The following is a 15,095-nucleotide window of genomic DNA, read 5'->3' as shown; positions in this document are numbered from 1 at the left end:
ATTCCATGTACTTATACTTATTTCGTTTATCCATTTTCATAATTATTTCATACAACGCTTTTGTACATATATTTCCATATGACCAGTTCTTGTAAACATTTCACACAACCATTTCATATAACCATTCGTCATCTGATACATTTTACCTGAATATCAATTGTTCAACAGATGTTATAGCGTCTCCCATCCACGGTCTTATTTATCTTTGACGTGATGCCATAGTGTCTTTCAACTATGGTCTTACTCATTTTCTGTCATGTTGCCATGGTATCTTTCAACCATGGTCTTATTCTTTTCATGTCACGTTGCCATGGTATCTTTCAACCATGGTCTTACACATCTCATATCAGGTTGCCATGGTATCTTTCAACCATGGTCTTACACATTTTATATCAGGTTGCCATGGTATCTTTCAACCATGGTCTTACACACAGGTTGCCATGGTATCTTTCAACCATAGTCTTACACATTTCATATCAGGTTGCCATGGTATCTTTCAACCATGGTCTTACACACAGGTTGCCATGGTATCTTTCAACCATGGTCTTAAACATTTCATATTAGAGAGCACACTCTCGCGAACCTCATCCTTACAGTGGGATTACTAGTCCAGGCTAAATCCCCTGTAATATAAACTCATAGAGTATTGTCGGGATTACCAGTCCAGGCTAAATCCCCTGCAACGACAATTACTCTAATGAGCTTGGATCTGAATTACTAGTCCAAGCTAAATTCAGACCCTAATTCGGATTACTCGTCCAGGCTAAATCCGTTTTACACATATTCTTCGGGAGGGCTATATCAGGATAGGATCACCCGTCCGGGCTAGATCCTTTTCACCGTCAATTCCTTTTCAGAGATCCATCGAATTTTCCTTTCATTCAACCGGGATTTCTTCTCATTTTATTAAATTTATCAATGTTTCATAAATTTTCATACAATGAACATTCAAATCATATTCACATAAATAACATACAATCTCAAGCATTTAAGAATATAATTCAAGTTACACGAACTTGCCTTATTGCTTGTTTGTGTTTATAATTTCATTAATCTGATATCTTTTCTTTTCCACGATCAAGTCTCATATTTGAGTCGTCCGGATCTTTATAAATAAATTTGATCATCATTTTCATTCATTTCATATTCTAATGCATTTAATTAATGCTCTATGCAAAATTACCATTTTGCCCATAAACTTTTAATTAATGACGATTTCATCCTTAGGGTCAGGAAAATAAAATTCTTGCAATTTAATCCTTATTTCCAGCTATTATTCTCATATAAATTGATAACAATCCATGAATTCTATAAAATATCAGAATTTTTCATAATTTCAACACTTTTCAATTTAACCCCTAAAACATGTTTTCCCTCGATCTTGAACTAAATTAATAATTTCATTCAATTTTGTAATTTAAATAATAAAATAATCCATTTCATGCAATTTGGTCATTTCTGACATGTTTACAAAATTGCCCATAAAGTTTTACTTTTATTCAATTTAGTCCCTGAGCCTAAAATATGCAAATTAGCCATGCTAGATGAATATTCATACATATTTTTCCTCCTCCTCCTCTCCATTCCACATCCTTAATGTAGATAACACACTTGTAAGTAACATTATCCATAATTTTTATTATTTACTTTTATGAATATTCAAGCTGTCTATCTGCATCATAGTCACTAAATTATTTATATCTAGATCTATGGAACTCAAAATTAATATCCGATAATTTTCCCTGAATCTAGACTCATATATATTCTTACCATAAAAATTTCAGAATTTTTAGTTTAGCCAATAAGTACAGTTTATTCTTTAAAGTTACCCCTGTTCTGCTGTCTGACAGTTCTGACCCCTCTTCACCAAAAAATAATCATCTCCTCATACAGGATTCAAATGATGTTCTTGTTTGTTTCTCTTAAAAATAGACTCTTTCATGATTTTATAAATATAAATTAAGCCTGTAATTAATTTTATTCAATTTTTTATGATTTTTCAAAGTCAGAACAGGGGAACCCAAATTCATTCTGACCTTGTCTCACAAAATTCATTATATCTCAAAATTTACAAATCCATTGCTTACACTATTTCTTCAATGAGAAAATATACTCAATGCGATTTAATTCCATATTTTTTTCATATTCTAATTCGATTTCTACAATTTATGGTGATTTTTCAAAGTTAGTCTACTGCTGCTGTCCAAACTGTTTTTGTGCAAGCTATTAATTACCATGTTATAACACCCTTATTTTATTTTTCTACACCATTTCTCATCACTTTCTCTTATTTTCTCTTCACTAACATATCAAAAACATAGGACCTTATGTAAGAAAACTCTACTATAACATTATTTCCATGCTTTGTCAATAATAACAAACTTAAAAACATATTGAAATCTTGATATACTTACCTTGTTCTATTGATACTAATCTTTAACTTGATTTTCTCTCTCCTCCAGCTTCTATTTCTTGAATCCAACTTGATATTCTAACTCCCCATGCTCTCCTTAACATTTTTGTCTCTTGGTAGCTATGGAAATTCATTTGATTTTTGGGTGAAAATGGTGAATTTTTGGTAAAAGGACCAAATTGTAAAGAAAGCAAAACTTTCTTTCTTCCTCTCTTTCTCTCACGTTAGTGCATGGGAAAATATGGATGAGAATTTCTCATCTTTCTTTCTTTATATACTAATAAAATAATAATAAAATATCTTATTAAAGTATTAATAAAATAATATTTATCTAATTAAATAATTATAAAATATCAAAATATTTCTAGAATCATTATTACTTTCTAGATTTCTCTCTCTTCCAATTGACCATTTTGCCCTTCATTATCTTTTAAAATTCCATCCTTGAGTCATCATTTAATTTGGTAAAATTACAATTTAGTCCCTCATAGTTCTTCATCTATTCAATTTGGTCCTAATTCATCCATTTTTCTTAGTTTCTAGATCATTCCACTCTTAAATTATTTACACTATTGGCCCTTCAAATTTTTCATATTTACACTTTAACCCCTCAAATTATGAATATTTACTCTTGTGCAACAAAACTTTTCTCTCTTTTACAATTTAGTCCTTTCTTGAATTAATATATCATAATATACTTCTCAATATTGACATAACTCAAAATTTCCCTTTTTGTCACTTTATTTCCTTATTTTACTATATCAAGGATAATATCTTACTGTAAAAATTTTCAGGGTATTACACTCCCAAACGACATACCATTACGAAAGAAAGTATTTAGTGCTATTCCAATTAAGGGATGATATTTGTTCTCCCAATATGATTCTATTTTATCTCATGGTAACCATTACATCTTCCTTTATGAAAAGTCAATCACTATCAAATAGAGATCATCCATCACAAAGACGGATGACTTGTGGCCACATTTACTTTGCATCAATCATGTAATGCCAATGAGAGGATATCATTCACCTATGTTTTGGGCTATGAATTCTACTATTGTGAATGACACTACATACTACAGAATTTGTACACCCAATGCACCAGCTTTTGATTCTTTATCTATTTGAATTTAGGCTTTTACTTACATCAAAGTGTACGAGTCACACATAGTCTACCATCCACTTAGGATTTAGGCATGCCACACTACGAACATCACAAGTGAATAAATCCATAAACAGATTCAGGATCTATTCTATTGGGGTCCTGCCCGATGTACTGTCAGTCCAGTTAGTCACATCTATGTCTCTATCTTCTAAGAGTGATCCGCTTCGATGTCTAAGATAAGACATCTCCCTAATTGGACTTGATAGATGGCATATTAGTCTTTTAATAGGTTTGCTCATTTCTGATTATACTAAGGACATGTTTAGGTTCATATACTAATACAAGCTATCTTTCTGTACTACGATCCGACTATGTAATACCGCTTAGTATTAGTTAAACATTTAGACAATAAACGAGCAACATTTTCTTCCATTGTGCTTTGCGTGCAAAAACCATGTGAGGACAATTATACAAAGTATATTAATGTAATCAATGAATTTGTTTTATTAATCAATGAGTTCAAAAAAATTACAAGTGTATATTGTCGAAAATAATACACTTAGGGCACCAAATCCAATAGTCTCCCACTTGTGCTAGTAAAGTAGATGAGTCATTTTTCGTATTCTTATGCCTTCCATAGGTTTCCCAAAGAGCTCTTTAGCTATAAGAGTCTTGGCTAAACAATTCCCCAGGGTTTGTCCTCAGATGCATTCTTTGACTACATCTACCATTTTGTCAAACACTACCATCTCCCTTAATGTGTTTTGTCTTTATATGGTTTCTTCTAGGTTTAGCTATATCCGCAGTGTTATAATGCCATAGCTTTTCCATATTTCATATTCAGCCCTCCATAGTGAAGTTAGCAGTGTAACCCTGCTTGATACTTATTTACACTATGGACCCACCCTTTAGGACAATAGCACAGCCCGATGTCGATTTCCTCAAATCTTGATATGTTTGGAATGTAACACCCCTAACCTGTCTCTGTCACCGAATTAAGGTTACGGAGCATTATTGTACAATCGAAAAACAATTAACATCATAACATTTAAATAAAGTAAACATAGAATAAATCATTCAATGACATGCATTTTGTCCCTAAATCGAGCCTTCGAGACCCTAAAAATAGCTTTTAAGAAATTCGGGACTAATTTGAAACAAAACAGGAAGTTTAAAAAAATCACAAAAATTGGAAAACAGGGGTCACACAGTCGTGTGATATCACTCTAGGTGGTGTAACATTCGAACAAGGGACACACGACTGTGTCTCAGCCCGTGTCTTCACCCTTGTAACTCATTGAGATACCCCACACGCCTGTGTGCCAGATCGTGTGCTAGGCCGTGTAACTCTCTGAGTTGTCACACGCGCCCATATGCCAGGCCATGTGCTAGGCCTTGTAACTCATTGACTTGGAACACTAAGAAATCTTAAATGACAAATGGTCGTGTCACTAGGCCGTGTGTGTCACACGGTCGTGTCACTAGGCCGTGTGTGTCACACGGTCGTGTGATAGCCCGTTTCCTAGGCCGTGTGAACCCAAAATGTACCTAAAATAAAGCCATTTCATAACCAATTCATGCATAACAAACCAATCCATTTGTGCAGACTTTCAAGGGACTTAATTGACCTAACCAATATGTTATTCAATTGCACCAAAATTGCATCCATACATCATTTACCTAAACATGTTAATATTTATATTTTCCAAACATGAAAACCTAGTTCAAATATATACTAAAACTTATCACAAGTGACCATTTTCAAGACATCATCTTCATGCCAAAAGAACCTTATATACATGCCATTAAAAGTGACCAAAATGACATAATTTGGTAAGCCTTTGTAGATTACCAAATCAAACATAAACGTCAAAGCATAAACATACCAAGTCACAATTCACATTCTCAAAATACCATTACAAAACAACCTATACATGCCATTATTAACATTAGCCAAAATACACATAAGCTACCAAATTAGTTGCTAGATAATGTGATAGGTTTCCGACGAGCTTCCAACTGATCGAGCTTCTGATAATGTATAAAACAAAGGAAAATAACTACGTAAGCAACGAGTGCTTAGTAAGCTTGTATAAACTTTAAATATAACTTACCACTTTCAGTAATGCAATTCATAGATTAAGAATAAACCATTACCAATTCCATAAGCTTAGTAAAAGCCTATACAACATCATCAAATTCACAAGTTAGTATACTTGTTCATGATACATATGAAATCAACCATAAGATATGTAATTTATCATATACATACATAACATTTAATTCATCAATGTTGCCATAAGATCATGATTCATTCCATTTGCATACTTACCATTTCATTTTCCTTTTATTACCCGTTGAACCATCTAGAATTACATCGGATACTCAGGAAAGCTCACACATAGTGTGCCTTTACATATAACTGTAAAGTTTCTTTTATATCAATGTTCACACGAGCTGTGGGTCGGAATGTAAGCTACACGATGCTGCTCACATGAGCTGTGGAGAATTCACAACAAATGTAAGACCTCAGCCATTGGTAGGACATTTAAGACCAGCACCCGAAACCTGGAATCCCTAATGACATGTCATTTGTATCCTAAGAATTTCTAAGGTTCAACCGAGACTCATATCCGTCAATTCTCATAGCATTTATACATTTTTTTTTCAAATTCAATTATATTAAAACAACATAGTAAATAGTTAATTTTTCTAACATTAAAATGATTGTAGTTCATACAAACTTACCTCGATAACTAAGAGTGTAGAAATAAAGTCAAACTAATCCAAAGCTTTAGCCTTTCCTCGATTTAAGACCAAATGTGGTTTATCTTGATCCAAATAGATAATTTCAATCAATCAAGTACTTCTAGTATTCAATTTAATCCATAGTTCATATTAAAGTAAAATTATAAAATTACCCCTAACATTTTAACTTTTTACAATTTAGTCCTTAAGCTCATAACTTGAAATTTGACCATTCTAATCCTCCATACTAAATAACTAATTTTCATAGGGGCTTATACGAACTCAATTAAAACACCATTTTGTAATTTTAACATGAAATTTTAATATTTTCAAAAAAAAAAAATCCCTAAATGCAATTTCCACCAAAATCACTTAACAAAACTTGTTTATTTCACAATCAAGATTAATAATCTATCAAATAACTACAAAATCTATTCAAAAAATCCATGGAAATTCCTTCAACCTTTAATGGTTTTGCAAATTAACTGCCGGGCTAGTTAGATTAAGCTAAAATGAGCTCGAAAACGTAAAAATAATTAAAAACATGGCTTAAATTCACTTAGCAAGGTGAATTGTTTGGTCGAACCTTTCTCTTCTCCAATGTCTAATTTAGGGTTTCAAAATGACAAAAAGATGAAGATAATAATGGTTCATTTTTTCTTACTTAATTTTCTTTTTAATTACTAAATTACCAAATTAACCTTTTAAAATCATTAAAATTTCATTAAAACCTTGTCCATAACTATCCATTAACTCATTAAATGGTATATTTACCATTTAATTCCATCAACTTTACATTACAGAGCCATTTGACCCTTTTAACTAATAGAACTCAACTTTTACACATTTTACGATTTAGTCCTTTTCTTCTAATTAACCACTTTAACATAAAAATTTCTTAACGAAATTTTAATACAACCTAAATATAATTCTATAAACTTTAAATAAATAATAAAGTAATAATTCACTCGTCAGGATCGTGGTCCACAAATCTCTATTTTATACACCACTAAAAATGGGCTGTTACGTGGAAGTCATAATCAGTATATCTAATACGAGTGAGATCTCCTCTAGAATGCATAAACATATAATCCCTCGTTCTCCAAAAATACTTGAGTATACGCTTAACTACTTGCTAGTGCCTTGGTCTTAGAATCACCGAATATCGACTTGCCAACCCCATTACAAAACATATATTTGGGTGTGTGCATAGCATAGCATACCTGGGACTTCCTACTGCCGAGGTATAAGGTACCATTCTCATGTTCTCTTTTTCTTACGCTGTCTTAGGATAGCCCTCTAAAGAGAGATGATATCCTGATATGGAGGGTTGATTGCCCTTATTCGAATCGGTCATTGCATAACACTCCAATATCTTATCTCTGTATGAAGCCTGAGACAGTGCTATCACTTTGTTCTTTTGATCGCTTAGGATTCGAATACCTAGAACAAAATTAGCTTCCCCCAAGTCCTTCATGCTAAACTGCTAGTTTAACCAATCACAATGTCTCTACATCATTTCCAATTAGTAGAATATCATCATGATATAGAACGGGAAAGACCACATTTCCATCCCTTAAACGTTTGTAAACACAAGGTTCATCTATGTTTTTCTCAAATCCAATAAGTCTTGATCTTTTGATCAAATCTTTGATTCCATAAGTGAGATGCTTGCTTAAGTCCATATATTGGTCTAAGCAGTTTGCAAACTTTATGCTCATTTCCTTTTAGCTATATATCCGTTGAATTGTATCATGTAAATGTTTACTTCAAGATAACCATTCAAAAACGCTGTCTTGACATCCATTTGTCAGATCTTGTAATCAAGAGCTACCACAATGGATAATAATATGAGGTACCCCAAGAACTCATCAAATAAATATTCCCCGCCTCGATTAGACCGAAGTTCCTTTATGGGTGAACCTAGTTGTTTCTCTACTTTCGCATGAAACTCTTTGAATTTATCAAAGGTTTCACTTTTTTGGTGCATTAATCCCCTTACCTATCCACTTTCAAAACTACTTCAATTAATCACTTTAACTATGCACATATATATATGATCACATACATAAATTAAATTCAAATCATTATCAAACATAATAAACTTAATATGAACTTACCAAAACACAGTAGCTAACGACACCTCGACTAGAACTACTCAACAACTTTTCCTTTCCCGTAACATCAAACAATTGATCTGTTTCTTGATCTCTATATAATAATTAAACTCAATTAATCAATTCAAATACCTTAAAATATTTAACTTCATGTATTTGACCCTTTATAAACATTTTACACTTTTATCCTGAACTTTTACTTTTTATTCAAGTTAGTCCCTAAACCCGAAACTTTCACATTTATCACAATTAAATCCAACCAATACTAGCCGAATCTTTATGGCCTTCATACAACCCATAATTTATGAATTTTTAAAAGAATTTTATGTCAAGTTTATTATTTTATCAAATTAGTCATTAAACTAACAAATGAACTAAAACCACTTTACAAAATAATCTTATTTAACTAACAAGCTTATAAATCTATCATTAAACTTCAAGAACATAAAAAATTCATCAATAGCACATATCAAAACATTTAATAGTTTTAAAAAATAGTCTTTGAGTTAGCTAGATTAAGCTACAACAATCTCTGATGTGTGTCACATGACAAACTAAAAATACGACAAAGGCAGGCGTACTTATCAAATAATAGTATAACTATGGTGAGTAGAGATATCGTATTCACAAGGACTAAAAATATTATTAATTACCATTTTCCTGTTATTTAGCTGACAAATTGGAGTGATGGGTTTTAAGCTAAAATTACTAAGCTAATTTAACTAAGAACTCAACAGAGAATGAATCAGGAAAATAACCGAAAGAAACCAATGAGAGAGACAATACGCAGGAAAGAATCCACCTAAATTTCTTCTATTATTATGAATCTGATTTAAACGATTTATTCATTTGAGAGTTAATGAACATTACTAATTGATTAATTTCTATTGAAAAATAATAAATGATTTTGAATTTAAAGTAGACCAAAACATTGGTTGGAAAGTGAATGTTTGAATTCTCATTGAGTTTGAATAGTTCAATATATATAAATTAATATGTTTTATAATTGTTTAAGTGTTTAGATTATAGAAATACCACTGAGTGTATACTCAGCGTACGGTTTGTTTCCATGCGCAGGTTAAGTTAAGGCTAGACTATTGACTCAGCATCCCAGGCCGATCTCGAATTCAATGAGGTAAAGTATGTTGAGTATTGGTAATGGCATGTACCTAGGATGTTTTATGGGAGTCATTTAGGTTGTAGAAGTATTGATGAAATGAGTAAATTATGGTTGTCAATGGTATGTAGTATGAATTTTGAAATTTACTAAAAACTCGTAGTGATTCTAAATTAGTCCCGAATTGAATTCACTATTCATATTGGATCGCGAGGGCCCATTAAAGGGACGACATCTTAAAACTAGGATGTGTGTGAATATTTATTTTAATTAATGATTGAAATTGGACTGTACTGACTGGTAATGTCTCGTAACCCTATTTCGGAGACGGTATAGGGTTAGGGGACATTACAAGACCACTTAGCAATATAGGGTTGATTACATGTAGACCTTTGCACTAGTAGCAAGACAAGATACAATTAGACCACTTTTAGCTTTGGCGCCACAAATGGGATGAAAAATTCATCAACTGGATGCTAATTAAGCTTTTTTAAATGGTTACTCGCAAGAAGAGATTTATGTGGAACAATAACTTGGTTTCACAGTTAAGGGAAGTGGAGAAAAGGTTTATAGGCTTAGTAAAGCCTTGTATGGACTAAAACAGGCTTTAAGGGCTTGGCATGCAAGGATCGATGAGTACCTGTAAAATTTGGGATTTTAAAAAAGCCTACATGAACCAACTCTATATGTGAAAATAGTTGAAAAGGTCATAGCATTAATTGTTTCTTTATATGTTGATGACCTGTTGGTAATTAGGAGCAGGGATAACTCGGTGAAGGAGTTTAAGCTACAAATGGAAAAAGTATTTGAGATGTCAAATCTTGTAGAAATGAGTTATTTTTTTGGATGGAAACGCAAAATGTTCAGGGGAAATTTTTATCAATCAGCAAAGCTTTGCCTTGAAAATCTTGAAAAGGTTTTGCATGGAGATATGCAAACCTGTCAACACACTAGTGGCACTTGAAGAAAAGCTTAGTAGCAATGAGAAGAATTACAGAAGTCTCATTGGTTGCTTATTGTATTTAACTACAACACAACCTGACATTATATGTGCAATGGGTGTGTTATCAAAATTTATGCACTACTGCAACATATTGCATTTTAAGGCTGCTAAGAGAGTGCTGAGATACATCGAAAGATCCGCTAACCTTGGCGTATGGTTTAAGAAGGAAGAAGAATTGAAGCTGGTTGGCTACACTGTTATCTCTTTTCACTTGGATCTCGCGTATTCTCATGGTTCTCTAAGAAGTAACAGATTGTTGCTCAGTCATCAGCTGAGGCAGAGTATGTAGATGCAGTAGCACCGATCAACCAAGCAATTTGGTTGAGAAAACTTCTTGGCGACTTGAATCTTTTGTAGATAGAAGCAACACAAATTTTGTGTGACAATCAAGTCACTATTGCAATTGTGAAGAATCTCGTTTTTCATGAAAGCACAAAGCACTTCAAGATAAAGTATCACTTTGTGAGAGAAGTTAAACAGAGTAAGGAAGTGACTTTCGTTTATTGCAGCTCAGAAGATCAACCAGCGGATATTCTGACCAAGCCTTTGGGAAAGGTGATAAGCTATAAAAGTAACATATTTTAATCCCATTCTTAATGTATTTTTGGATGATTAATTATGAAGATTAGTGAATTTGATGCTCCTAATCCTTTAAATTCATGTTTCTATACTTAGGAGAGCATTTGGGAGCCAAAGGAGCAAAAAATGAGCCAAAATCAGGCAAAAAGAGCTATTTTTAGGATCCACATAGGCTGTCCACACACTCACGTGCCAGCCCGTGTCAACTTCGTACCCTGCTTCCCAAATACGCAGAAAAACCCAATTTTTAGGCTTTCTGAGCATTCTAAAATTTATAAATACCTATTAGAAGAAGACCTAAGGGGGCATAGAGAGAATATTGAAGAAAACACTTGAAGAACGCCATCGGAATCAACTCCAAAGTGAATCTCCATCAAGATTGAAGATCTCCTTTTAATATCTGTCAAAATTTTATTGAATGTGGTTATCCTAACTTTGAGATGTTTCTATTCAGGATTATGAACTAAATTCTCTAGATACCTAAAGAGGATGAAATCTATGATGAATCTTATTATTTGATTTCTGATTTACATGATAAATATTTTATTCTTGTTCTCAATTATGTATGTTTATTTCTTGTTTTAATATTTCCAGGATATTAATTCATGTTTAATGTGCTTATTTCAGTGGAGCAAAAGTCCCTGTTTAAGAGTAGATCTAGCATAATTGAGTGGAGTTGCATGCAATCCTAGAAATAAGATGACATAAATCTACCGGATTAGAGTCTAATCTAATAGGGGAATCCATAGATCGAGTTAATGCGACGATAGGGTTTTAATTAGAAAAAGATTTCAATTAATCAACCTAGAGTCAGTTGTTCTTACTCTCGAAAGAGATATTAACATAATTTAGAGATTTCTACAGATCAAGACGCATGTGAATTAATCGTTTAATTCAGATTCATAATAATAGGTGAAGCCTAGGTGGATTCTTTCTTGGGTATTGTCTATCTCATTGGTTATCCTCGATTATTTTCCTATTTCATTCTCTGTTACGTTCTTAGTTAGATTAGTTTAGTAATTTAAGATTAAAAACAATCACTCCAATTTGTCGGGTAAATAATAGAAAAATGGTAATTACTAGTACTTTTAGTCCTCGTGGATACGATATTCCCTACTCATCATAGCTATACTATTGTTCGATAGGTGCGCTTGCCTTAGTCATATTTATAGTTAGTTTAGTGACCATCAAAAGGCGAGGTTCGAAAAACTCAGAAAGTCCATATTCTGACTATCATTATGAGGACCATCATGTGAACATGCAAACTATTATGTGGACATTCCATATGATTCAGGCCTGGCGGACTGTCCAAGTAAGAACAAAGTTGCGGACACATGAAGCTGTAATGTATATAGTGGGGCTGAAGAAATGTGAAGTTTATCCGTAAAATGCGCATGCGCTTGTATCCTCCGATTGAATGAAAATGTTTTGGTGCACATCATCAGTGATAAGTGCATGTTTGTTCTTAGTGTGTTTTAGGTAAAACCAATCTTAGTTGATAGATTTTTTATGTGTTTAGGCGATGAATGACATATTTAGTTTGTTACAAAAAATGGTTTTTTTTTTCAAATCTCAATATTGTATTAGTTGGGTATGTTGGGTTCTCTTATAAAAAAAAAACTCATATATATTGTAAAATTTGAAGAAAATGAAATATATAGAGCAGACTCGCACAAAAGTTAGCCACATTTACCGAGAAGGTAAGTGTTGTGCAGATCATTTGGCAAAAAGCTTTTAACCAGATGCATTTAAAACTAAAGTAGATTTGAAAATATTGAATAACACCCAATTCACAAAAGCTACTTTCCACCTAAAAGAAGAAACTCATATATACAAAATAATATGAATTTACTGTATTTTTTTTGTTAGCTAAACTGGGCATGTGTTTATACGTATAAGATCCTTTGCAATTTGTGGGAATGATGGAGTTATATCTCAGGCAGAAAATACAAATATGGTGGATCAACTCAGTGTACAATTAACAACCTAAAAGAATCAAAAAGAATATAAGGCTCAAGTAGGTGGTAGATATCTTATGAACTCCACAAACAGATCTGGATAATCCTTCGATAAAAGAGCGTCAACCTGAAATCAATGAAATCAAGAGTTGAGTCAATTTGGGTTTTAAACTTTCGAATCATTTTGAGATAATGTAGTTTCGAGTCATTTAAAATCAAATTGGTTTTTGACTCAATTCAAGTTCAGGACGTCGACTTTTTATTTTTAAATCTTAATTCAATTTAAGTTTAAATTGATCAAAAGAAAATTCCAAGTATAGTTCAAACTTGGTAGTTGTAAACTAAGTAATAAGCAAAACAAGAGAGATTGCCTCCCTACGGAGCTTAATTACGTCCATGTGCTCCCTCCAGTACCTAAATATTACATCCATAAATGGTCTGTAAAGACGCTCATCACGTTCCTACATAGTAAGATTGCTTAAATTAGATAGCTAAACATGGATATCCATAACCACCAAAATATTATGGGACAATGGTTTCAGCATTTCACCTTTACTACCCTTATAAAATCCAATGTTTCAGGAAATCCAGCCATCGCTTCCGGAGGAGGCTCGTCTTTGTCGACGGTAATTTCATATCCCATTGGCAAAAAGAAATTAAATCCCTTAAGCAAGTTGTTATGGCCTTTGAATAACTCTTTCACTCGCTCAACCACACCAGCTACGTCCGTCCTGTATGTATGTTTAAAGCAACATTAATCCAACTGATAATTCAAACAAAACAGGCGTTTCATTTCTAAAGTGGAATACCTCTCAGTCCCAAAATCATTCATGACTTCACGGAACATCACCAATTTCTCTTGTTGATCCGCAAACGTCTCCGTCACTTCCTTCAGATACCTTTTGGCAGCATTTCTAGTCTCTTCACTTGACGTGCTTCCCTCTCCACCGCCTCCGCCACCTTCAGCTGCAACACCACCAGCCATCTCGTCTTGCCTGTCACTTAATAGGTAGAAATAAAAAAAGAAATCTTAAAAAGAACCTTCTACGAAACCGAGTGACAAATCTTACTTGATGTAATGATCCAAGAATCATAAACGGCCAATACAAAGATTCAAGCAAAACATAAACAAATCACTCAGTTCGTAGTAGTAAACAAAACAAACAGATAACTATGCATTAAACCAAAAAGAAGGAAAGATTCAGCCTTAAAGCTAGCAAATGATATAAACAGAGAAATGAACAAAAGAAGAAGCAACTTACGATTCAGCCTTCATTCCTCTAAAGCCAAGAACCAAAAAGAAAGTGAATTCTTTTCACATAGGATAGGAGTGATCTTTGAACAAATACAAATAAACCCTTTTCAAGAATTGCATTAAAGAAACTTACGAATAAAATGCAAAGAAACTAGTCCAGGTCGACCTTTTATTTTTTGGTTCGGTCGTGTAACAGAGAAAGAATAAAGAGGGAAAGTAATAAAAGAGACGAAATTTGGTGCGTGAGGGAAAGTCAAAATCTAAACGAAAGAAAATGCAAATTGAGAAAAGAAAAATAAATATTTAAATAGTTGGAGAAGAATAGAGGTGCGATACATTTCACATTTAGGCCCAAAGAAATTTTTTTAATTTATGTATATCAAAATATTTTCGCCATATTAGCAGACACCATGCGTAATCCTGAAAATAATTTTTCATATCACTTATCAAGTTAGTATAAATTTTCTATAATTAATTTTGTAATAAATTTATAAAATTATGTTGATTTATTTTTTATAGATAAACACTTTGTGATGCTACATAAGCACATATTCGAGGATTTATGACATTTTATCGTAATATTAGATATTGGTTGTCAAATTTTCGTCATAGTGCTCACTATCATACAAAAGAAGAGGTATTTAATCATGCAATGTCAAATTAAGAGATATGATTGAACAATCTTACAGAGGTTTAAAAGGTCGTTTTTCTTTTCTGATCGGAATGCATCATATCCATTCCAATATAAAGAAACATTGTTATTACTTGTGTAGTTGTGCATAACTTTATAAAAAAAAT

The 15,095-nt window shown here is 32.8% G+C and overlaps 1 protein-coding gene across 6 annotated transcripts; it reads right to left on the bottom strand.

Moving 5' to 3' along the window:
- Positions 1-12,913: 12,913 nt before the first annotated feature.
- Positions 12,914-14,617, bottom strand: LOC121206516 (paired amphipathic helix protein Sin3-like 2). Of its 6 annotated transcripts, none has more exons than XM_041077486.1 (6): positions 14,431-14,617; positions 14,305-14,322; positions 13,852-14,043; positions 13,593-13,773; positions 13,457-13,503; positions 12,914-13,169 (listed from the first exon to the last, which is right to left on the bottom strand). In XM_041077486.1, exons 2-6 carry the CDS (start codon positions 14,316-14,318, stop codon positions 13,118-13,120), a joined length of 486 nt encoding a protein of 161 aa, XP_040933420.1. In that variant the 5' UTR covers positions 14,319-14,322; positions 14,431-14,617; the 3' UTR covers positions 12,914-13,117. The 6 variants fall into 6 exon arrangements, with proteins under 6 accessions (XP_040933420.1, XP_040933422.1, XP_040933421.1 ...); XM_041077488.1 differs by having other exon boundaries at positions 13,852-14,037; XM_041077487.1 differs by having other exon boundaries at positions 13,852-14,037; positions 14,305-14,616.
- Between the last annotated feature and the right edge of the window lie 478 nt (positions 14,618-15,095).

Source organism: Gossypium hirsutum, chromosome A09 (genome assembly GCF_007990345.1).
Source record: "Gossypium hirsutum isolate 1008001.06 chromosome A09, Gossypium_hirsutum_v2.1, whole genome shotgun sequence".
Lineage (NCBI taxonomy): Eukaryota > Viridiplantae > Streptophyta > Magnoliopsida > Malvales > Malvaceae > Gossypium > Gossypium hirsutum.
This window is presented reverse-complemented; position numbering and strand designations above follow the sequence as displayed.

Excerpts from the sequence above, each read along its gene's own strand:
- LOC121206516 (XM_041077486.1), bottom strand. Across the intron at positions 13,774-13,851 it reads AATGATTTTGGGACTGAGAG|GACGGACGTAGCTGGTGTGG; the intron begins GTATTCCACTTT and ends ACATACATACAG. Across the intron at positions 13,170-13,456 it reads TTTATGGATGTAATATTTAG|GTTGACGCTCTTTTATCGAA; the intron begins GTACTGGAGGGA and ends CATTGATTTCAG.